The sequence below is a fragment of the Rhinopithecus bieti genome, unplaced genomic scaffold (assembly GCF_001698545.2).
Source record: "Rhinopithecus bieti isolate Rb0 unplaced genomic scaffold, ASM169854v2 scaffold_574, whole genome shotgun sequence".
In the NCBI taxonomy this organism is placed as follows: Eukaryota; Metazoa; Chordata; class Mammalia; order Primates; family Cercopithecidae; genus Rhinopithecus; species Rhinopithecus bieti.
In genome coordinates, this window is record NW_016803605.1 from 5506644 (window position 1) to 5530716 (window position 24073).

General features: G+C 54.0%; 1 protein-coding gene across 9 annotated transcripts in view; it reads left to right on the forward strand.

The window, feature by feature from the left end:
* Nucleotides 1–24073, forward strand: part of ABCB9 (ATP binding cassette subfamily B member 9) — a 47821-nt gene that overhangs the window by 8366 nt on the left and 15382 nt on the right. For 6 of the 9 annotated variants that reach the window (XM_017890095.1, XM_017890119.1, XM_017890109.1 and 3 more), the window contains 6 exons: nt 6934–7627; nt 16554–16668; nt 17194–17324; nt 18280–18485; nt 20860–21057; nt 22629–22757. In XM_017890095.1, coding sequence (XP_017745584.1) covers nt 7021–7627; nt 16554–16668; nt 17194–17324; nt 18280–18485; nt 20860–21057; nt 22629–22757 — 1386 coding nt within the window. In that variant the 5' untranslated portion in view covers nt 6934–7020. Of the gene's footprint in view, nt 73–256; nt 470–6933; nt 7628–16553; nt 16669–17193; nt 17325–18279; nt 18486–20859; nt 21058–22628; nt 22758–24073 lie in introns of all 9 variants that reach the window. The other 3 variants (XM_017890135.1, XM_017890128.1, XM_017890143.1) reach the window with 3 other exon arrangements.

The following is a 24073-nucleotide window of genomic DNA, read 5'->3' on the forward strand; positions in this document are numbered from 1 at the left end:
CCTGTGGCTCCAGGTGAGGAGCGCGCAGTGTGGAGGGCCTGGCTGGTCAGATGTGGGAGGAGTTTGCCACAGGTGAGCAGGTGGCCAGCTTTGCCCCCGCGCCCAGGAGGCCCCGCCCCCCCCGGAGGCTTCGCCAGCCCCCTCCCCGGGAGCCCCGCCCCGTCCAGAAGAGCCCGCCCACTCCTCATGAGGCCCCGCCCCTCCCGAGAGGCCCCGCCGGTCCCTGTCCCAGGATCCCCGCCCCTCCGTCCCTTAGGCCCCGCCCCGTCCGTCAGCCGGTCTCAGCGCACGCCAGGCTCAGCTCCGACCTTGCAGCGGCGCAGCGCGGGCAGGAGGCGGGGAGGAGCAGCGGGAAGAGCGGAGCGAGCACCGCGTCCGGCGCAGTCTCCAATGAGCAGCGCGGAACCTGCACCACAGACCCGATCCTGCTGCGCGCCCCTCCCACGGCTCACCTGGTGCCAGGTAACAGGTAAGGGCCAGACACCCTGGACCCCTGGTTTTGGGACCTTTCCAGGCCAGGGCGCCAGGCCAGGCACGGGTTGAGGGGCGTCTGGGCACCCCTGCCTCGGTGGAAGTAGGCATCTCGGTTGAAGGTGGGAGTCTCCCTGGAGCCCTGCCGGCGCCCGCAGCCGCAGCTCCCAGCCCCATCCCTGCAGCATCCTTTACGCGCCCGCAGGGCGAATGTTGCCATTTTTTTTAACCCCCCAGGCGCCTCTGCCTTTTGGAAAATGTGGGAGGTGTAGGAGGATCCTGGGATGGCTGTCATTCCCCAGGACGGGGCTGGCGCGTCTTCTGAGGGCTCCTACTGTTCATGTCGGGCTTCCCAGGAATCCTGAGCACCAAAGCTTTGGCAGAAGCCTGGGGATATGGCCTGTGCCTGCTGACCTGGGCAAAGCCCTTTCCTCAGTCTCCCCAGCAGGCCAATGGGCTGCCGCTGCTCCCCACCATCCACCCTGGCAGTGAGGCCTGCAGGTTCCCAGGGGAGCCTCCTTTATTTCTGGGCCTCTGTAAAAAAAAAAAAAAAAAAAAAAAAAAAGCCTCCTCCCCGGCCTGACATTAACTGAGACAGCTTTAAGCTGGGCTGACAGGATCCCCGCCTCTGCCCTACCCCCTGGAGATAGAGTGGCTTCCATTCCCCTTTTCCGGATGGGGCAGGGCCAGGTGACCAGAGGAGGCTTGGAGGGAGGGCACCTGGCACCTCTCTTTGCCTCCCCTAGAGCTGAGAGCACCTGAGACAGCTTCTCAAGTCCCAGAGTGAGGCTGGGCCCCACGTGGGCTGCGGGAGGCTCAGCAGGGATGAAATCAGGATAGACCCACGCAGACCCAGCCAGGTCCTGCCCCAGCGCCAGAGACCCTCACACCCAGCGGGCCTCCGTCAGTCAGTGGTTTGCTGTGCAGCGAATGGAATGGGCTTGTCCAGGTCTGGGCCCACGCCGGGGTGAAAAGCTCACCATGTCAGGGGTGAACTGAGGCCACTGGGCCACCCAAGTTCTTTGGCCCCTTTTCTTGCAGTCCCTGAATAGCCTGGGCAGGCCCTCCCCCGAGTCTCCATCCTGGAGACGCTGGAGAACCTGGATGCGGGTCTCTGTCCTGCCTTCGTCCTTTTTCTGCATGTCACTTAATCTCTTCTTTCTCCCCAGCTGTAAAACGAAGCTGATGACCACAGGGTCCTCCCAGGGAAGTGGGGAGGCCTGGCTGTATTGGGAGGTGCCAGGCACATAGTAGGGCCCGGTGAAGGGTCTCTGTTGCAGCATCATAATAACTTTTATCTATTGTCTCCTGGCCTTCTCTGCAAAGGGTCTCTGTTGCAGTGTCATAATAATTGCTATCTATCGTCTTCTGGCTTTCTCTGCAGTTGACACCTAAAGATACCCCAACCAATGTCTCCTATCCTGGGAAGAAAAGCCTTTGACAAGACCCCTGGTGGGGACAGGGCCACTTGCTTATCCTGTGCCATTCTTTAGTGCGCAGAGTCAGGGCGAGCCACCCGTGTCTTCCTGGGCCTTGTCCCGTTCTAGGTGGGGTCTGTTCTGGCCACCACCTTGTCCTTGTCCCTCGGGCCAAGCAGGTCACCCATGTGCTCACAATTTGCCCTCTAGCTCCACCTGGCCAAGCCCATCGCGTCCTCTGAGTCAGGCAGATGGAGAGCGGGGACGGGCCTCTAAGCAGCCTTGGCTGGTGGTCACACTTCTGCCCAGTAGCTTCAAAAATAACGGAGTAACTGTCCCCACCGAGGACTGTAACCCGACCCGGGGCTGGATTCCACTCTGCTGGGAGCCTGTAGTAGAAGGACTAGTGCTTGGGGGCAGGGACTTAGGTGCTAGCACTGCTCTGCCCCAGCCTGCTGGATGACCTGAGACAAGCCTCACCCCCTCCCTCTCTGGGCCTGTTTCCCCATCTGCAAAATGTGGCTTTGGTGGTCTGTGATATGGGTGTCTGAAATTTTGTTTACTCTGATGAAGATAAATAGGCTCCTGGAGGCAGGGGGCATGACTGGTACCCCGGGCTGTCGGGGGATGGGGAAGGAATTCCCCCAGAGGCTGGGAGTCAAGTTGGGAGAGTCGGCCAAGCCCCTGCGCTGCTGTCCAGCTTTTGAGTGTCTTGTGGATCTGCCTCCGGTTCCACTTCTGAGCCCCAGCCCCTTTCTGGGGACTGAGGGACCCCATGTGCCCACCACGAGGAGAGCAGCAGCTGAGGCGGCTGGCAGCACCTGGTGCAGACGGCAGTGGCTTGTCTGGGAGGCCTGGAATGGCACCGGGCCAGGAGCTTCCCTCCCTGGGCTCTGACTGGAGCTCACCCACTCACTCGCTCCCCATGGCCTCTGCATTGCAGCAGACAAGAGCCTGCGTGGGCAGCACAGGCAGGGCTGGGGAGGGAGCGAGGACCTGGGCTGGGGGTGTCCGACCATCCTACCACTTCCCCCTGCCCTTGACCCTGCTCAGCTCTGACCATCTTTGGAGGGGCAGCTGCTGACTAAGCAACTGTCATCTCTGTGATGGGCTTCAATGTGCCTGGAGGTGCGGGGGTGAAAGCAGGGCCCAGGCTTGGGGGTCGTTATATCCTCCCACTCCATTCCCCCTCTGCATCTCAGACCCCTTCTCAGAATCAGTAGGGGTTGTGCCTACCTCCTGGAGAGGCTGTTTTCAAGGATTGGAGCTTTGGAGTTGAGAGTACAGATTTTGGAACTCAATGGCCAGGGTTCACATCCCAACTTGGTCACTTCCTAGCTTGTGTGATCCGGGGCAGGTCACTTAACCTCTCTCTCTGTTCCTCAGTTTTCCTAACTATAAAATGGGGATAATGATAGGACCTACTTCATAGGGCTGTGGTGAGTGCTGATGCATGTAAGTGCCTAGAGCCAGTGTCAGCTCACACCAGCTGCTGTCATTGCCAGCAATTAGCCTCAGCAGTCTTTTTTTTTTTTTTTTTTTTTTTTTTGAGACGGAATACTCACTCTGTCGGGCCCGGCCTGAGTGCCAGTGGCCGGATCTCAGCTCACTGCAAGCTCTGCCCCTCCCGCGGTTCACGCCATTCTCTGCCCTCAGCCTCCCGAGTAGCTGGGACTACAGGCCGGGCCGCCACCGTCGCCCGGCTAGTTTTTGTATTTTTTAGGTAGAGACGGGCGTTTCACCGTGTTAGCCAGGATGTCTCATCTCCTGAGGCCTACGTGATCGGGGCCCGTCTCGGCCTTCCAAAGTGCTTGCGGATTACAGGCTTGAGCCACCACGCCCGGCAACCTCAGCAGTCTTATCACCTCTGCCGCACAGCCCAGCCCTCTGCTGGGGACCCTTTTCCTTAGATGAACACTTCCCGGTAGCATTTTCTTTCGCTCTGTCACCCAGGCTGGAGTGCAGTGGCGCGATCTCGGCTCACTGCAACCTTCACCTCCCTGTTTCAAGCGATTCTTCTGCCTCAGCCTCCTGAGTTGCTGGGATTATAGGCGTGCGCCACCATGCTCGGCTAATTTTTGTATTTTTAGTAGAAACGGGATTTTGCCATGTTACCCAGGCTGGACTCGAACTCGTGAGCTCAAACAATCTGCCCATCTCGGCCTCCCAAGAGGCCAAGATGGGATTACAGGTGTGAGCCACCGTGCCTGGCCCCTGGTAGCATTTTCTATATTGAATGTTATCTGAGTTTAGGGGTGAAGAACACAGATTCTAGACTCAGACCCTTGTGAGTCCACATCCTAGCTCTGCTATTCGGAAGCTGTGTAATCTCGGGCAATCTTCACTTCTCTGGTCCTCAGTTTCTCCATCTGTTAAGTGGGAGGGATGAGAGTGCACATCTCACAAAGTCGCTGTGAGGATTAAATAGGTGGAGCCACCTGAATTTGAAGCACATGGCGCAGGGCAGGGCTCACAGGAAGTGCAGTGTTACATCCCCGTCTGCTTGTAGTTATTAGACACCTGCTGTGTGCCAGGCATGCAGTGGACAGGTGGAGAGGCAGGTGCTGGGGTCCTGGACTCACTGCCTCAAGTCCTGGCTTGGGCCCTTGTTGGCTGAATGTCTGGATCAGATGATTTTGTCTCTCTGTGCCTCAGTTTCCCCAACTGTAAGTGGGAATATGGACACCCTGGCCTCGTGGGATTGTGTGAGGTTCCAATCATGCCATAGTGTGAGCGGTTTGTGTACCTGGGCACCAGAGCTTTGGGGAAAGGATCTCTCTCAGGATGGCCCCTTCCCAGCCATGACATAGTCATCCCTGCTGTCTCCCAGCCCCTCGCCCCTCCTCTTGGGGGATCTAGAGCTCAGCCCATTTTGCAGATGGGAAAACAAAAAGCCCAGGGGAGGAAGGACTGGAGACAGGAGGTAGCACCCAGGGACACACCCCAGCCCGGTCCTAACCCTACCCTGGACAAGCCCCACTCACAAACTCAGGCCTCTAGGTCCACTTCCCAGGTGTCCCTGCAGCTCTGGGAGAGTCCTGAGGGACCCAGTGCCGGGAGATGCCTTGGATAAAGCAGACATCAAGATTCAGAAAACCAAAGGGGCCTAGGGCTGGGCACGAGGGCCAACCTGGGCAGGAGGAAAAGCTTCTGGAAACTTCCAAACAGATGCCAAGGTTTCTGGATTGCTGTGCGGCCTGCAAGCCACCCCCACAGCTATGAAGTTCTTTCTTAGACCAAAACAGTTTATTTGGGGTTGCAGAGATAGAAGGCCTGATGTGGAGAGGAGAAAAGTGGACAAACATTTATTAAGCACACACTGTATATGGTTGATTACAATCAGCAGCAATTATGCACTGGGTACTCTGCCCAGAACTGACACATTGAACCTCACACTCACATTTTGCGAATGAGGAAACAGGTTCAGAGAAATTAGTAGTGGTAGTAAAGACAGCGGCTGTTTATTAAACTCTGCTTATCTCAGCTTCGTTCTCATTATCGATGCAAAATCCTCCAGATGCTCCCCACGCTCTCTGACCTCATGGGGCCTTGCTGCCTTCCCAAGGGCTACTCCTGCCTCAGGCTCTGGCACTGTTTCACCTGTGCCAAGTGCTTGTCCCCAGATAGCCACTTGGCAGACTTCTGTACCTCTTTCAAGTCTTGCTCAAGTGTTACCTACCCAACGAGGTCTTCTCTGGCCCCCTATTTAACATTGATCTTTGGCCTGGCGCAGTGGCTCACGCCTGTGTTCCCAGCACTTTGGGATACCAAGGCAGGTGGATCACTTGAGGTCAGGTGTTTGAGAACAGCCTGGCCAACATGGTGAAACCCCATCTCTACTAAAAAAATACAAAAGTTAGCTGGGCATGGTGGTGGGGTACCTGTAGATCGCACCACTGTACTCCAGCCTGGGCAACAGAGCAAGACTCTGTCTCAAAAAAAGAAATAAAATAAAATTGATCTCTCTCTTCCCTCACCCCTATCCTGTTCACCCCCCTCTTTTTTCTGCCATAACCCTATCTCTTTTTTTTAACTAAAAAAAATTTTTAGGCCAGGCGCGGTGGCTCACGCCTATAATCCCAGCACTTTGGGAGGCCGAGGCGGGTAGATCACCTGAGGTCAGGAGTTCAAGACCAGCCTGACCAACATGAAGAAACTCCGTCTCTACTAAAAATACAAAATTAGCCAGGCATGGTGGCGCATGCCTGTAATCCCAGCTACTCGGGAGGCTGAGGCAGGAGAATCGCTTGAACCTGGGAGGTGGAGGCTGCAGTGAGCTGAGATCGCACCATTGCACTCCAGCCTGGGCAAGAAGAGCGAAACTCCATCTCTTCTAGATCCTATCTAGAGATAGGATCTTGCTGTCACCAAGGCTGGAGTGCAGTGGCATGATCATAGCTCACTATGGCTTCCTGCTGTGGTGGCTGCTGTCCACCCTGCAGCCAGGTACCCAGGCCCTGGAGCCAGAACCTCGAACTCCCAGGCTAAAGCGATCCCCCCATGTTGGCCTCCCAAGTAGCTTGGACTACAGGAGCATGCTACCACACTCAGTTATTTATTTATTTATTTTTAAGACAGGGTCTCACCCTGTTGCCCAGGCTGCTATCCAACTCCTAGCCTCAAGGGATCCTCCAACCTTGGCCTCACAATACACACATCCCAGTCTGGTCTAAACTCCTGACCTCAGGTGATCCACCTACCTCAGCCTCCCAAAGTGCTAGGATTACAGGCGTGAGCCACCGTGCCTGACCCATTTCCTTATTATCTGTCTCCTGCATGAGTATGTCATCTCCAGGAGAGCAGGGATCTTTGTTATTTTTGTTCATGACACAAAAAATCAAAGAACAGCGCATGGCCACAGTGGGCACTCAATAAGTATCCCTTGAATGAGTAGAATCTTCATAGTACCCCAGGAAGTTGATATTGCCATTTTACAGGTGAGAAAACGAAGGCTCAGAGATGTCAAGTGACTTTCTCAAGGTCACACAGCCAGCGAGTGGCAAACCTGAACCCCTTGTGCTGATGTTTGCTGTTGTCCCTACAGGCCTGGCCTCGCCCCGTGGACGATGATGGCCTTGCCCCCGTGAGCTACAACCTGGCCCTCAGCGCCCGCCCACCTTCAGCCAGCAGGATGCGGCTGTGGAAGGCGGTGGTGGTGACTTTGGCCTTCATGAGTGTGGACATCTGCGTGACCACGGCCATCTATGTCTTCAGTCACCTGGACCGCAGCCTCCTGGAGGACATCCGCCACTTCAACATCTTTGACTCGGTGCTGGACCTCTGGGCAGCCTGCCTGTACCGTAGCTGCCTGCTGCTGGGGGCCACCATTGGTGTGGCCAAGAACAGTGCGCTGGGGCCCCGGCGGCTGCGGGCCTCATGGCTGGTCATCACCCTCGTGTGCCTCTTCGTGGGCATCTACGCCATGGTGAAGCTGCTGCTCTTCTCAGAGGTGCGCAGGCCCATCCGGGACCCCTGGTTCTGGGCCCTGTTCGTGTGGACGTACATTTCACTTGGCGCATCCTTCCTACTCTGGTGGCTGCTGTCCACCGTGCGACCAAGCACCCAGGCCCTGGAGCCAGGGGCAGCGGCAGCCACTGAGGCTGAGGGCTTCCCTGGGAGTGGCCTGCCACCGCCCGAGCAGGCGTCTGGGGCCACGCTGCAGAAGCTGCTCTCCTACACTAAGCCCGATGTGGCCTTCCTCGTGGCCGCCTCTTTCTTCCTCATTGTGGCAGCTCTGGGTAAGTAAGGACCTCAGGGACACGTGGCCACCAGAAAATCAAATTAGGTGGATATGACTGCCTTAGATTTTAAAGATTTTACTTACGTGGTTCAGACATCAAATTGATTCGAAAAGGAAAACAGGCCAGTCATGGTGGCTCATATCTATCATCCTAGCACTTTGGGAGGCTGAGGTGGGAAGATCACTTGAGCCCAGGAGTTCAAGACCACCCTGGGCAACATAGCGAGAACCCATTTCTATTTTATTTTATTTTATTTTATTTATTTATTTAATTTATTTGTTCGAAACGTAGTCTTGTTCTGTCGCCCAGGCTGGAGTGCAGTGGCACAATCTCAGGTCACTGCAACCTCTGCCTCCTAGCTTCAAGTGATTCTCCTGCCTCAAGTAGCTGGGATTACAGGCACGTGCCACCATGCCAGCTAATTTTTGTATTTTTAATAGAGACGGGGTTTTGCCATGTTGGCCATGCTGATCTCAAACTCCTGACCTCAGGTGATCCTCTGGCCTCGGCCTCTCAAAGTGCTGGGATTACAGGCGTGAGCCACGGTGCCTGCCCCATTTCTATTTTATGTAATTTAAAATGAAAAAATAGGCCAGGCACGGTAGCTCACGCCTGTAATCCCAGCACTTTTTGGGGCCAAGATGGGAAGATTGCCTGAGCCCAGGAGTTCAAGACTAGCCTGGGCAACATGACAAGACCCCATCTCAATTTATAAAAGGAAAAAGTAAAAGACAAGAGAAGAAAAAGGAAACTATGAGTTCCACACCTGTTTTTTTCTTTTTAGACAGGGTCTCACTCTGTTGCCCAGGCTGTAGTGCAGTGGCATGATCACAGCTTATGGCACCTTCAACCTCCCAGGCTCAAGTAATACCCCCACCTCCGTCTCCCGAATAGCTGGGACTACAGGCATGTGCACCACACCCAGCTAATTAAAGAAAAAAAAAAATTGTAGAGATAGGATCTCACTATGTTGTCCAGGCTGATCTCGAATTCCTGGGCTCAAGTGATCCTCCCACCTTGGCCTCTCAAAGCACTGGGATTACAGGCACAAGCCACAATGCCTGACTGTGTTTCACTTCTAATTCTACCCTGATCGTCCTGCCCAGGGCTAACTACAGGAAAAGGATCCAGAAACTCCCAGGTGGCCAGAAAAACACTCTTTCTTACTCAGTTCTTATGCATGTTCCCAGCTTTTCCTTATGCAGCTACAAGCACATCAAAAGAACATGTGTCACTCCCCCACTTCTCACCCACATTGTTCTATGTTTTGCTCTTTTCACTTAACAATGTGTTCTGGAATTTTCCCAACCCTCATTGTTTTATTTGGCTGCATAGTGTTCCATTGTACATACCATGGATTATTTAGTTGGTCTCCCATCATTTGACTCTTGGGTTATTTTGAGCCTTTTCCTCTGAACATGAATAATCTTTTTTTTTTGAGATGGAGTCTTGCTCTGTTACCCAGACTGGAATGCAGTGGTGCCATCTTGGCCCACCACAACCTCCATCTCCCGGTTCAAGCGATTCTCTTGCCTCAGCCTCCCAAGTAGCTGGGATTACAGGCGCCTGCCACCACAACTGGCTAATTTTTATATTTTTAGTAGAGACAGGGTTTCTCCATGTTGGCCAGGCTGGTCTCAAACTCCTGAGTTCAAGCGATCCACCTGCTTTGGCCTCCCAAAATGCTAGGATTATAGGCATGAGCCACTGCGCCCAGCCTGCATGTGAATAATTCTATTCATACACATTTCATATGAATGTGGATGGATCTGTAGAATAAATTCCTGGAGCTGGGATCATCAGAGTAGACTAGAAAACATTGGAGTGGGCAGGCGTGGTGGCTCATGCCTGTAATCCCAGCACTTTGGGAGGCCAAGGCGGGCAGATCACACACACACAAAAAAAAGCAAACATCAGAGTGTGTTGCTTGTGGTAAGATGCAGCGTTGATTTGTGAAACTGTTATTAATATTTTAGTTGTGTGTGCCTACGTGCAAGTATGGCCTGGTTTGTGATGTGAAATGTATTTGTGGCCGGGCGCGGTGGCTCAAGCCTGTAATCCCAGCACTTTGGGAGGCCGAGGCGGGCGGATCACGAGGTCAGGAGATCGAGACCATCCTGGCGAACACGGTGAAACCCCGTCTCTACTAAAAAAATACAAAAAACTAGCCAGGCGAGGTGGCGGGCGCCTGTAGTCCCAGCTACTCGGGAGGCTGAGGCAGGAGAATGGCGTAAACCCGGGAGGCGGAGCTTGCAGTGGGCTGAGATCTGGCCACTGCACTCCAGCCTGGGTGACAGAGCGAGACTCCGTCTCAAAAAAAAAAAAAAAAAGAAATGTATTTGTGCCTGTGAGTCTGGTCCAAACAGTTTGAAGGCACCACTCAGCAACACAGGTGGGAAGGTGGCACTGCAGGGTTGGAGCTCCACAGGTTCTGGGGGCATCGAGGCCTGGACACAAATCCCTGTCCTGCTTCCTACCCAGCCGCATTGCCCTGTGCAAGTTCTCCAGCCTTTCTGAGCCTCACTTCCCTCCTCTGTGCAACGAGGATTGTTAGAGTCCTTATTTCCTGACGTTTTAGATGCTGACAAAAACAGGAGAGCTGGGTGCAGTGGCTCATGTCTAATCCCAGCACTTTGGGAGGCCAAGGCTACAGGATCACTTGAGCCCAGGAGTTTGAGACCACTCTGGGCAACATAGCAGGACCCTGACTCTAAAAAAAAATTTTTTTTAATTAGCTGGGCATGGTGGTACTTGCCTATAGTCCCAGCTACTCAGGAGGCTGAAGTGGGAGGATCCCTTGAGCTCAGGAGTTTGAGGTTGTAGTGAGCCATGATGACGCCACTGCACTCCAGCCTGGGCAACAGAGCAAGACCCTGTCTCTACAAAAAAAAAACAACAACAACAACAAAAAACAGAAGGACTAAGTACAGAGCGTGGCTTGTCATGGTAGGTGCTCAGGGTTGCTAGCTATTATGAGTTTTAAAAATTTTAGGTTGGGCATTGTGGCTCACACCTGCAATCCCAACATTTTGGGAGGCCCAGGTGGGTGGATCACTTGAGGTCAGGAATTTGAGACCAGCCTGGCAACATGGTGAAACCCGGTCTCTACTAAAAATATAAAACTTAGCCAGATGTGTTGGCATCCGCCTGTAATTCCAGCTACTGGGGAGGCTGAGGCAGGAGAATCGCTTGAATCTGGGAGGCAGAGGTTGCAGTGAGCCAAGATCATACAACTGCACTCCAGCCTGGGTGACAGGTGAGACTCTGTCTCAAAAAAATAATAATAAAATAATAAAATAAAAATGTTAATTGACAGAGACAGAGCCTGGAGAGGTGACAATGCAATAACAATATCAGAATGTTCTGAAAGAGGAAAGGCAAACCCAGAGCTGGCCCCGACTCTGCAGCCCTGTTCTCCTACGATCCGTCTCTGCCCTCTCAGTCCCGTCCCCTCAACAGCTGTGGGAGGTTTGGCACATTATTTAACCCCTCCAAGTCTTAGCCTCCTCTTCTGTGACATGGGCCTAGTAGCACCCTCCTACTGGGATTGGAGGGTCAGTGAATCCACATGGGTGAGACACCTCAGACAGCTCCTGGCACGTAGACAGCTCCCAGTAAATACTAGCAGCTGTGGGGGACTGGGATGGCCCCTTCCTGTTCAACCAGACGGTTTCTCCTGCTTATGCTGGGAAACCCAAAAGTCCCCTCCTTAGGAAGCCACTTTAGATTCTGCCAACTGTGGCAACTTTGTCTGCCCCTCAGTTATAGCTTTTATGACATAAAAATCATGCATTCAGGCCGGGCGTGGTGGCTCACGCCTGTAATCCCAGCACTTTGGGGAGCCGAGGCCTGCAGATCACCTGAGGTTAGGAGTTCAAGACCAGCCTGGACAATATGGCAAAACCCTGTCAATACTAAAAATACAAAAATTAGCTGGGTGTTGTGGCAGCCGCCTATAATCCCAGCTGCTCAGAAGGCTGAGGCAGGAGGATCTCTTGAACCCAGGAGGTGGAGGCTGCAGTGAGCTGAGATTGTGCCACAGCACTCCAGCCTAAGCAACAAAGTGAGACTCCATCTCAAAAAAAAAAAAAAAAACCTATGCATTTATGCTGGGCACAGTGGCTCATGCCTAAAATCCCAGTACTTTGGGAGTCTGAGGCAGGAGGATCACTTGAGACCAGGAGTTCAAGACCAGCCTGGCCAACATAGCAAGACCCTGTTATGCATTCACCCTCCTGCCTCCCCTCCCAGGTCCTGAGCCCCTCAGGGGCAGGGGCCAGGTCTGACTCACCCTGGATCCCAGTAGCTGGCACAGAGACGGGCTCACTGAATGAATAAATGAATGACTGTCATGCCTGTGCAGACAGATAGCGCTCCATGCCATGACCTTGTTTACCCTGCCTGCTGGGGCCCTGCCGTCAGCTGCTGTGTGGTCGAGGAATGCAGACATCCTCAAATACTGCTGAGCACATTTTCCCAGCTTGCAGGATTGCATCAAGAGTCAGGGCGCAGACTCACAGCTCAGCCCCCCGACTTCTTTGATAACTTTAGGCAAGTGATTAACCTGGCCAGCGCTCACTTGCCCATTCTGAAGTGAGGGGTTTGTTAAGGTATTGTGAGAAAGAAGTGAGAGGAAGCTTGGTGCCTAGCACAAGTAAATACTTAATCAGTGTCAGGGCCAGATACAATGGCACACACCTGTGATCCCAACTACTTGGATGGCCAAGGAGGGAGGGTTGCTTTGGCTCAGGAGTTTGAGACCAGCCTGAGCAACACAGCAACACCCCATCTCAAAAAAAAAAAAACAATTAGGTACTATGATAATTAATAATTATTTTTCTATCAACATGCATTCAGCAGTGCCCAGCTTTTCTGTACCCTCAGAATCTTCAAACAAACAAAAATAAAAAAACACCAATTGGGAAATGTTAGTTTTAGGGTTGAGTATCTCTTATTAAATTAAGGTTCTTTAGAGGCCAAGTGTGGTGGCTCATGCCTGTAATCCCAACACTTTAGAAGGCTGAGGTGGGTGGATCACTTGAGGTCAGGAGTTCAAGATTAGCTTGGCCAACATGGTGAAACCCTGTCTCTACTAAAAATGCAAAATTAGCCAGGTGTGGTGGCGCATACCTGTAATCCCAGCTACTCGGGAGGCTGAGGCAGGAGACTCGTTTGAACCTGGGAGGCAGAGGTTGCTGTGAGTGGAGATCGTGCCATTTACTCCCAAGCCTGGGCAACAAGAGCGAACTTCCATCTCAAAAACAAATGGAGTCCTTTTTTTCTTTCTTTCTGTTTTTTTTTTTTTTTTTTTTTTTGAGGCAGGGCCTCCCTCTGTCGCCCAGGCTGGCTGGAGTACGGTGGAGCAATCACAGCTCACTGCAGCCTTGACCTCTCCAGCTCAAGTGATCCTCCCACCTCGGCCTCCCAAAGTGCTGGGATTGCAGGTGTGAGCTACCTTCTGTAGCCTAAGATTCTTTAATACGGATTTCATGGTAAACCAAATGTATAAACTTGGGCAAGTGACTTAATCTCTCTGAGCCTCAATTTCCTCTTCTGTGGAAAGAATACATTTCCACAAATGGAAGGGATAGCTGCACCAAACCTATTAGGATTACTGGGTGGCCTTTGACACTTGAAGAAGGTAGGGGAGCAGATAGCTGGGGTAAGCAACTGAGTGCGGTGGCTCACACCTGTAATCCCAGCATTTTGGGAGGCTGAGACGGGCAGATCACTTGAGGTCAGGAGTTCGAGACTAGCCTGGGCAACATGATGAAACCCTGTCTCTAATAAAAACATAAAATTTAGGCCGGGCGCAGTGGCTCACACCTATAATCCCAGCACTTTGAGAGGCCAAGGTACGTAGATCACAAGGTCAGAAGTTCAAGATCAGCCTGCCCAACATGGTGAAACTCCGTCTCTACTAAAAATACAAAAATTAGCCGGGCACAGTGGCAGGCATCTGTAATCCCAGCTACTCGGGAGGCTGAGGCAGGAGAATCACTTGAACCCGGGTGGCAGAGGTGGCAGCAAGCTAAAATTATGCCAATACACTCCAGCCTGGGCGACAGAGTGAGACTCCGTCTCAAAAAATATATATATATATATACATATATAAAATTTAGCCGGGCGTGGTGGCAGTCACCTGTAATCCCAACTATTTGGGGGGCTGAGGCATGAGAATCACGTGAACCTGGGAGGTGGAGGTTGCAGTGAGCTGAGGTCGTGCCACTGCACTCCAGCCTGGGTAACAGACTGAGACTCCATCTCAGAAAAAAAAAGATGTCTGTAGTAAGAGCACTCCAGGCAGAAGGACCAGCCTGTGCAAAGGTCCTGAGGCAGGAAGGTGTCCAGTTGTTCAAGAGCAGACACCAGTTAGCTGGAGCAGAGGGACTGAGATGGAGCAGGGAGAAGACAAAGGTCTCTGCTAGGGTCTCAGTCACGCAGGTCCTTGTGGTCTGTTGTGAAGACTTTGGCTTTTACCATCTCACTGGATGAGAAGGGGGCTTGGGACTGTTTTGAGCCGAGGCGCAACAAGATCTGAGTTAGTTCCAACAGGATCCTGCCGTCTGCTGTGTGAACAGGCTGATGTGAGCAAAGTTGAGAGCAGGCTACTGAGATAGTCCCAATGAGGTTAATGACTTGGACCAGGGTCGGGGCAGTAGAGGCAGTGAAAGTGGTTGGGTTCTGGAAATGGTCTGTTTGCTGGTGCATTGGAGAGTTTCACGTAATTCTTGTGCAGATTCAGCAAGACAGTTTGCCAGCATGCTTTGCACAGCCCCTGGTACCCAGTAAGGCGATTATTAGCATTGGTGCTTGCTGGAACCAAAATGCTGTCACAGCTCACCGTTGCCCTCTTCTGTGGGTAAACTGAGACAGAAATTCAGGCTGGGCAGAGCTCTGCAGCCCGTCTGGCCAAGGACTGTGGGGACACAGGCCCTCTAGGCTGCCACCTCATGGTCCCAGCAGAGGGCACCAGAACTGCACAGAAAGTCTCACTATCCACGTGTCTGAGCCAGGTCAGACAGTGCTACCCAGACCTGCCCGGGGTTCATTCACTAACCTTTATTGAGCACCTACTGTATGCCCAGCCCCAAACCTGGCTCTGCTCATGGAAAGAACTTCAGTGGAAATAGGTCCTGGGATGAACAAGGGCCTGGCCTGGTGACGCCACTATTTCCATAAGAGGAGAGTGGGCATTCCGGATTATGACCAGGGGAGTCTCGTTTCTGCTGCTATAACAAAATACCACAGACTGGGTCATTTAGAAACAAGAGAAACTGATTTCTCACTGTTCTGAAGGCTGGGAAGTCCCATATCAAGGTGCCAGCAGGCTTGGTGCTGTGAGGGCCACTCTCTGCTTCCAAGATGGTCCCTCCTTACTGTGTCCTCCAGAGGGAAGACTGCTGTGTCCTCACGCTGCAGAAGGTGGAAGGGCGCGAGACAGCAAACCAGGCTCACAAGCCCTTTGAAAAAGGCCCTCATCCCATCCTGGAAAGCTCTGTCCTTGTGACTTAATCACCATCACATTGTGATTATGTTTCAATATAGAAATTCTGGGAGATGCATTCAGACCACAGCAGGAAGGGAAAAGAAAGAGCCCCCAGATTGGAAGCCAGTTTAGGTTTGAGTCCCAGCCTTTCCCCTTGCTGTGTGACCTGGAGTAAATTTCTCAGCCTCTCTGAGTCTCCCATTCCACCCAGGATTGTTATGAAAACACAGTAAGGCAAGTGGGTATGAAAGCACCCAGCAAGTTGTCAAGTGCCCCACCAGGAGGGGTGGGGTGGCAATTTCCGGCATTGCCTGGAACCAGAATAGCAACATCTTGTGAGGTTCTAGAATTTGGATTCTGAACCCAGTGAGAAGAATGAAATCAACTTTGCCGTCAGTCAGCCACTGATTGCCCTGTGGCCTGGGCGAGTCATCTCATTCAACTTCACTTTCAGCCGGGTACTGTGACTCAGGCCTGTAACCCCAGCACTTTGCGAAGCTGAGGTGGGTGGATTGCTTGAGCCCGGGAGTTAGAGACCAGCCTGGGCAGCCTAGCGAAACCTCATGGGCAGCCTAGCGAAACCTCATCTCTACAAAAAAGTACAAAAAATTTAGCTAGGCCTGTTAGTGCGTGCCTGTAGTCCCAGCTACTTAGGAGTCTGAGGTGGGAGGATCCACTGAGCCCAGGAGGTTGAGGCTGCACTCCAGCCTGGGCGACAAGAGCGAAACCCTGTCTCAAAAGTTAAAAAAAAAAAAAAAAAGAAAATATTTTACAAAATAAAAATAAAACCAAATTAAATTAACTTTTCTCATTTGTAAAATGCGGGGTGATCCCAGGGCCTGCCCCAAAGGGAATGAAACAAAGTCAGGAGCGGGGCCATACCTACAGTCCCAGTACTTTGGGAGGCCGAGGTGGGAGGATTGCTTCGACCCAGGAGGTTGAGACCAGCTTGGGCAACATAGTAAGACTCCCATCTCTACAAAAATAAATAAATAAAATTAGCCTGGCATGGTGGCACATGCCTGTATTCCCTACTCAGGAGGCTGAGACAGGAGGATCATGTGAGCCCAGGAGTTTGATGCTGCAGGGAGCTATGATTGTACCACTGCATTCCAGCCTGGGGGACAGAGCGAGACCCTGTCTCAAAAAAGGAGAATGAAGCATCCAGCAGGAGCCCTGGCTCGATGCCTGGTAGCCACTACAAATAAGAACCAGCAGGCTGTGTGGATGCAAGGCCCAGTGCTCCCCTGTTCTCTGAGGAGGGGGCATTAAGCACCCTGGGGCCCCACGATGGGCAGCAAGAGTTTGCCAAGGGAGGAAAGCCCACTGGTGGAGTGGGCGGATGGGCTGGTGTGTGGACTTCTGGAGCCTCAGGAGGAAGGGTGCGGGTTCCCCTGGCTGCAGATGTCCCTGAAGCTGCCCTGCCTCCCCCAGGAGAGACCTTCCTGCCCTACTACACGGGCCGCGCCATTGACGGCATCGTCATCCAGAAAAGCATGGATCAGTTCAGCACGGCTGTCACCATCGTGTGCCTGCTGGCCATTGGCAGGTAGCCGGCTCAGCCCCCACGCCCCGCCCCGCACACCCGACCTGCACCAGGGAGGGAAGGGAGGGCCTGTTCCTAAGGAAGACAGGGGCCAGGGAGGCCCTGGAAATGCCCCTGGTGGGCCTGTCCCTCAGCTGGTCATCCTGGGAACTGGCTTCCACACTGACTTAGAGTACCCTAGAACCACACCCTCTGATCCCTGAAAAGGGCTTCAGTCCTCAGGGTTCCCCGCTCACCCTCCCTGGCTGTTTTCCAAGCAGGAATCTGGTCCCAGACAGAACCAGCTTTGAGCTGTTCTGGAAGGGAGAGGGTCTGGCTGGCACATTTGGGTCTCTTGCCCCACCACTGTCCACTTTGCCCTCACCTTGGGGGGCTCCCACTGGGAATGAGGGGGACCCCACAGGGGTGCCAGCCCTGGAGCGGGGCTGCGGTGGGGCTCCCAGGCCTGCCGGCAGCGGGAGGGGGCAGCCGGGTGTGGTCGTTGGTCTGGAAGGACGTCGTGCTATAACATCTCTTATCTGCAATTAGCTCATTTGCCGCAGGTATTCGGGGCGGCATTTTTACCCTCATATTTGCCAGACTGAACATTCGCCTTCGAAACTGTCTCTTCCGCTCACTGGTGTCCCAGGAGACAAGCTTCTTTGATGAGAATCGCACAGGTTGGTCCTCCCAGTGTCCTAGGTGTCCTGGGGGCTGGGCCCCACCCCAGTGGGCTTGCCTGGCTCTGAGGAATGAAATGGGCGTGTGGGTGGTCTCGGCCCTCTGCCTTCGCCTCCTGCTGTTAGTTCAGGCTGGGAACACCCTGGGCTTGGCCTGTGTCCTGGGAGCTGGCTTGCTCACTGAGGTTTTAGTGTGGGCTGCGGCCTCTGTGGGGCCCTGGCCAGGCCACCTGAGGTCCCTGCAGGGGCCAAGGCCTTGCTTTCCATTGCCCTGTGGAAACCACCAGGGCCAGGACTACCCACCCCTGTGGCCGGCAGAGACTCTGCTCCTATGGGGGTCAGCGGGTGAGGGCCAGGGACCACAACAGGAAAGACGATAGAATATCCACCAAGATCCAAGCTCTGAGACACACCAGCCTGAGTCCAAGCTCTGGTGCCTCCACTCGTGAACTTCACCTCTCTAAGCCTTTGTTTTCTTGTCTGTAAAATGGGAACATGGATAGTAGCCACCCATGGGGTCCTTACAAAGCTCTTAGCACAGTGTCCCACTTAGGTAAGAAGTGTCTGTGCTTTTCTGCCTGCCACCAGCCAGGTTGTTATTTCTCTAGAAGGGAAGAGGAGTTACCCCCTCTGCCGGTGACAGGGAGGAGACATGGGTTTGAAGTCTGGCTCAGTCACGGACAGGCCATGTGACTATGGGGGCCTTCCTGTTCTGAGCCCCAGCCTCCTCCACTGTACAGCAGGATGTCATGAAGCTTGAGCAAGATGCTGGTTACTGGGATTGGCTCAGAGTAGCCCTCGAGGGGTATCTGCTCTTCTCTCCCACCTCCCAACCCCACCCACAGGTAGGGAGGCCTGGCTTCCCAGTGTCTGTCTCAGAGGCCCCTTAGCATCCCCCACTGCCACCCCCAAGGCCCGGGTTGCTGTGGCGGGAGCTGAGCCGCCTGTGTTCCAGGGGACCTCATCTCCCGTCTGACCTCGGACACCACCATGGTCAGCGACCTGGTCTCCCAGAACATCAATGTCTTTCTGCGGAACACGGTCAAGGTCACGGGCGTGGTGGTCTTCATGTTCAGCCTCTCATGGCAGCTCTCCTTGGTCACCTTCATGGGCTTCCCCATCATCATGATGGTGTCCAACATCTACGGCAAGTACTACAAGGTAGGCCCGCCCCGACCCTGCTGGGGGCTGTGCACCCTGGCAGCCCCCAAACATCCCCTTAGGAGGGGCTCAGGGGGCCACTAAGGGCTAGTGAAGGACTGGTCTCGAGGCTGTGTTTGCATTCATTCATTCATTTGTTTGCTCATTCAGTGAATAATGATTGAGCGTCTGCTATGTCCCAGGCACTGGGATACATCAGTGAAACAGCCAAGGCCCCTGCCTTCCTGGAACTTGTATTCTTGTGGCAGAGACAGATACTAGGTACCAACAGCACAGAGAATGAGAATCCACAATACAGTAAAAGATGGTCAGTGCTAAGGAGAAATACGAAGTGAGGAGCAGAGGGATTGGGAGCATTGGGGGTAGTTGCAATTTTAAATTTTACTTGCTGGCTGGGCCCAGTGGCTCATGCCTGTAATCCCAGAACTTTGGGAGACACAGGCAGGAGGACCACTTGAACCTAGGAGTTCGAGACAAGATGGGGCAATATAGCAAGGCCCCATCTCTACAAAAAAAAATTTTTTTGTAATTAGCTGGGTTTGGTGGCGCATGCCTGTGGTCCCAGCTACCTGGGAGGCTGAGGTGGAGGATTGCCTAAGCCCAGGAGGTCGAGGCTGTAGTGAGCTATGATCGTGCCACTATACTCTAGCCTGGGTGACAGAACAAAACCCTGTCTCTAAAACGAATGAATAAATACAAGTTAAATAAGTCTTGCTGAGAAAGGGACATCTGAGCAAGGGCCTGAAGGAGGCGGGCGTCTTGGGAGGTATGTGCAGAGCAGAGGGCATAGCCAGTGGAAAGGCCCTGGGTTGGAACGTGCCTGGCGTGTATGTGGGGATGGTGTGGGCCTGCCGTGATGCCGTCATGGGCAGGCTGCTGTCCCCTCTGGCCACCCCACAGCACTGCTTCTGCTTCAGAGCTAGGCCCATGAGCCAGGTTTGGCCTCACCCTCCTTCAGCTTCCCGAATGGGTGGGTGCCCCCGAGCCCTAAGGGACAGACAGGCTGGGTTCAGACAGGCAGGGCTGTGACCCTGTGACAGGTGCAGGCAACCCCCTCACAGTCACCCAGGCCCACGTGGGGTACTTCTGAGCAGGGGCTCGGATGCATGACGGCCTCCAGGTGGTGCCGGGTAAGTAACTGTCGCAGCTCCATTGGAGTCTTTGGTGTTGGTGACCTGAGACCAGGGTAGCAAAGGAAGCCGTGTCCCACCCAGCCCCCGGTGAGGCCACTCCCCACAGCCTTCTCCAGCCACACAGGAGGGGCCTCTTCCTGAAGTTCCAGGTCACGAACCTCCCCGCTGTCCTCACTGAGATGAGAAAGTAAATCTATTCTTTAGAGTCTGAGCCATTTCCGGCATGCTGCTCCCCACCCCTTGCTCCCAGTCTTCCCACCAGCCCCTGGTACAGAGCAGGAAACCCTGGAGCTCCCCCTCAACCCCCACCTCTGTGTGCACTGCAGTCCCTGCCTTTGAGTTCAGCTAAGGAAGGCCTCAGGAAGGCTCTATTTGGGTTTTCCACCCCATGCCTGAATGTGTTGTGTGTAGTCAGTGAGTCATCTCTACAAGCCACACACACTGCCCATGGCCAGACATGACTCAGGCACCCTGCATGCTTCCTGTGGCCAGGGTATGACACATGGCCATGGGACATGCCAGTGCATGCTCCTGTCCTGGCCTCTAGGGCAGCCTTCCTGGCTGGCTTGAGAATCAGCATAGTGACTCCTGCAAAGTGTGAACAACTCTACCCAGGGGCCTCTTCCAGGACTCTGGTGAACAGTAGCCTGATGGCCGCACACTTGGGACCACTTTTCAGCTCTGCTTGTGGTGACATGCACATGGTGTGGGCAGATTTCACAACCCATGGCCCCTGCCACCATCTAGGACTTGGCTGGGAGTTCTGGAATCTCTTTGTCAACCCTCAGGCTCTAACATAATTTGTTGATGATGTAAATGGTGCCCCTTTAATAGTTGGTGTTTCTTGTATAGTGTTCAACCTGAACAACCGTCCAAGGCATCCCCTGCTCTTCCAGCACAGTCAGGTGTTGAGGCCCCTTTTCTGAAAGGATTACCAAAAACTGTCCGGTCATGAATAGCCTCTTTTGAATACTGGGGATGACATAATGATCAGCACCCCTCATCCTTCAGGAACTGAAACCATCGCCCCAAAAACCTCTCTGGAGTTGACTATCTGAGTGTATCAAATTGAGCCAGAAGGAGATGGGGAGAAAGGGCTAGATTTTGTCTTTTGTCCCAGGAACCTCTTGCATATAGCTGGTGCCAGCAAAGGGTGGAAAAACCCAGAGAGGCCTGGAGGCTCCAGTACATAGTGAGGCTGTTTTGGGGTCTTCTCCTTCTTGTCCCCCTCCTGTCCATAGAGGCTCTCCAAAGAGGTCCAGAATGCCCTGGCCAGAGCGAGCAACACGGCCGAGGAGACCATCAGCGCCATGAAGACTGTCCGGAGCTTCGCCAACGAGGAGGAGGAGGCAGAGGTGTACCTGCGGAAGCTGCAGCAGGTGTACAAGCTGAACAGGAAGGAGGCGGCCGCCTACATGTACTACGTCTGGGGCAGCGGGGTATGTGCCCCTGGTCAGGCAGCTCTGGCTATGGAGGGAAGGGATGCAAAGATGGGGGAAGCCCTCGATCTAGGACATCAGCCCTGCGTGTTGGTGTCAAGCTGGTAGAAATCTTTCTTTCTTTCCTCCCTCCCTCCCTCCCTCCCTTCCTTCCTTCCTTCCCCTCTCTCTCTCTCTCTTTCTCTCTCTCTCTCCTTTCTTTTCTTTCTTTCTTGACAGAGCCTCGCTCTGTCACCCAGGCTGGAGTGCAGTGGCGCCATCTCAGCTCACTGCAACCTCCGCCTCCTGGGTTCAAGCGATTCTCCTGCCTCAGCCTCCTGCGTAGCTGGGACCACAGGCACCCGCCACCATGCCTGGCCAATTTTTGTATTTTTGGTACAGACAGGGTTTCACTGTGTTGGCCAGGCTGGTCTCGAACTCCTGAGCTCAGGTTATCCACCCGCGTCAGCCTCCCAGAGTGCTGGGATTACAGGCGTGAGCCACCATGCCCGGCTGAGAATCTTTCCAGGATGCAAGGCCACCCCTCTCTCCCCCTCACCTGGCGTGGGGTGGCAGGGTGGGAGCTTTCTTTTCCCAGCTGGGGAAACATCCTTGCTGAGGTGGGGAGTCAGCAGGTCCCTAGGCCACTTTCGGGCAGGTCTCATGTCACAGCCACACACACTCCTGACAGTGTCTGGCACACTCCCGGGAGTGAGTCACAGCCCCTCCTTGGAGGATGGGGAGCACTTGGATCATGGCACTGCCCCACTGGCCACACATGGGAGGTGGGCAGGTCAGGGCATAGCTGGGGAGGAATGAGGAGGGTTTGGAGTGAGAGGGAGGAGGGAGTCGGTGGTCTACAGGGGAGCCAGGGGACAGAGGATATCTGGGTCCTCCTGGGGCTGCCACCTCCCAAAAGTACCAGCCAAGGAGGAGAGGAGGGGCTAAGGGCCAGCTCAGCCGGCCGAGCCTCTTAGCAATCTGTCCGCCGGCAGGGGGTGCCTTTGCAGCTTCCACCAAGGCACAGTGGTCCAGACAGCAGCCTAGTTCTGGCTGGGCATGAGGAGGACAGATGGAGTCCCTGATTGGGTGTGGGCTGCCATGGGTACTCAGACTCCAATCCCTTCCCAGATGCCCCCCAGGCACAGAAGGAAGGCACGGGCGCCCCCAACACAGCCCCTTCTTCACGGAACCCCGCTGGGGGAGGAAACACAGAGTTTGCTGTGTGACCTTAGCCAGGGCACTTGCCCTCTCTGAGTCATGCTCTTCCCCATGAGGAGGATGAATAGCTCCCGTGTGGCCAAGCTGAGGAGCCTGGGGGTGGCATGTGTGTGCCAGGGCCTCACAAAGAAACCCTTGTTCTGTGGCCAAACCCACAGCCTGCTCCAGCTGGAGGCCTCTGTAGGGAAATGCTCAGGGCAGGGGTGGGCTGAGGGACAAGCCTTGGAAGGCACCCCTGCCAATGGCTGGCATTTCAGTTTGTGGCTGAGTCTGCCCTCACCTCCCTCTGCAGCCTGGGATGGGGCAGGGAATGGGGGATGGTGGGGGATCTAAAGTCCCCCCGACCCATATCCCCTCTCCCTCTGCCCCAGCTCACACTGCTGGTGGTCCAGGTCAGCATCCTCTACTACGGGGGCCACCTTGTCATCTCGGGCCAGATGACCAGCGGCAACCTCATCGCCTTCATCATCTACGAGTTTGTCCTGGGAGATTGTATGGAGGTGAGGGGCCAGTGCTTCCAGGGATCCAGAGAGAAGGGAGGGGTGTGGGGAAGAGGGATCTTAATGGGCTGGTGGGGCTCCGGGGGCTCTGAGCAATGTGGCATTTCTCCCTAAGGTAAGCAGGGGAGACAGCATGATCATATCAAGAATGATAATACTAGGCAGGGCGCGGTGGCTCACACCTATAATCCCAGAACTTTGGGAGGCGGAGGCAGGCGGATCGCTTGAGGTCAGGAGTTCGAGACTGGACTCACGTGATCTTCCCACCTTAGCCACTTGAGTAGCTGGGGTTATAGGCACCCACCACCACACCCAACATGCCACCACACCCAGCTAATTTTTTTTTTTGAGACAGAGTCTTGCTCTGTCCCCCAGGCTGGAGTATAGTGGTACAATCTCGGCTCATTGCAACCTCTGCTTCTGGGTTCAAGCTGTTCTCCTGCCTCACCCTCCCCAGTAGCTGGGACTACAGGCACGTACCACCACGCCCAGCTAATTTTTGTACTTTTAGTAGAGGGGGTTTCACCATGTTGGCCAGGCTGATCTCGAACTTCTGACCTCAAATGATCCGCCTGCCTCGGCCTCCCAAAGTGCTGGGATTACAGGCCCCGTGCCCGGCCAGCTCTGGGGTTTTGAGTGTTTACTACCAGCTGTTGCCTTCACAGCAACAGGACACAGGTGCTGATATCACCCCCATATCACCAGTGAGGACATTCAGCACCTAAGAGTCTGAACTCAGGAGACAGATGGCCTGGATTCAAATCCTGGCTCTGCCACTTCTAGGCTGTGTGACCTGGGCCAAGTTACTTGAACCCTCTAGGCCTGAGTTTCCTCATCAGTAAAAAAAGAGATAATGTTGGAACCTACCTCCTAACATACAGAGCATGCTTGGCCGGGTGCAGTGGCCCACACCTGTAATCCCAGCACTTCGGAGGCTGAGGCAGGCGGATTCCTTGAGCTCAGAAGTTTGAGACCAGCCTGGGCAACATGGTGCGACCCCATTTCTGCTGAAAATACAAAAAATTAACTGGGCGTGGTGGTGGCTCATGCCTGTGGTCCCAGCTACTCGGGAGGCTGAGGTTGGAGAATCGCTTGAACCCAGGAGGCGGAAGTTGCAGCGAGCAAGATCGCACCACTGCACTCCAGCCTGGGCAACAGAGTGAGACCCTCCTCTCAAAAACAAATACATAAAAGCAGAATGCTCAAGAAAATGGGCCGTTATTGTGATTTACATTCATATTCTATGTATTTTTACCCAAGGAGAATATGTTTATAGTATAGATTAAGACCCATTTTGAAAATTGAAATCAAGCCAG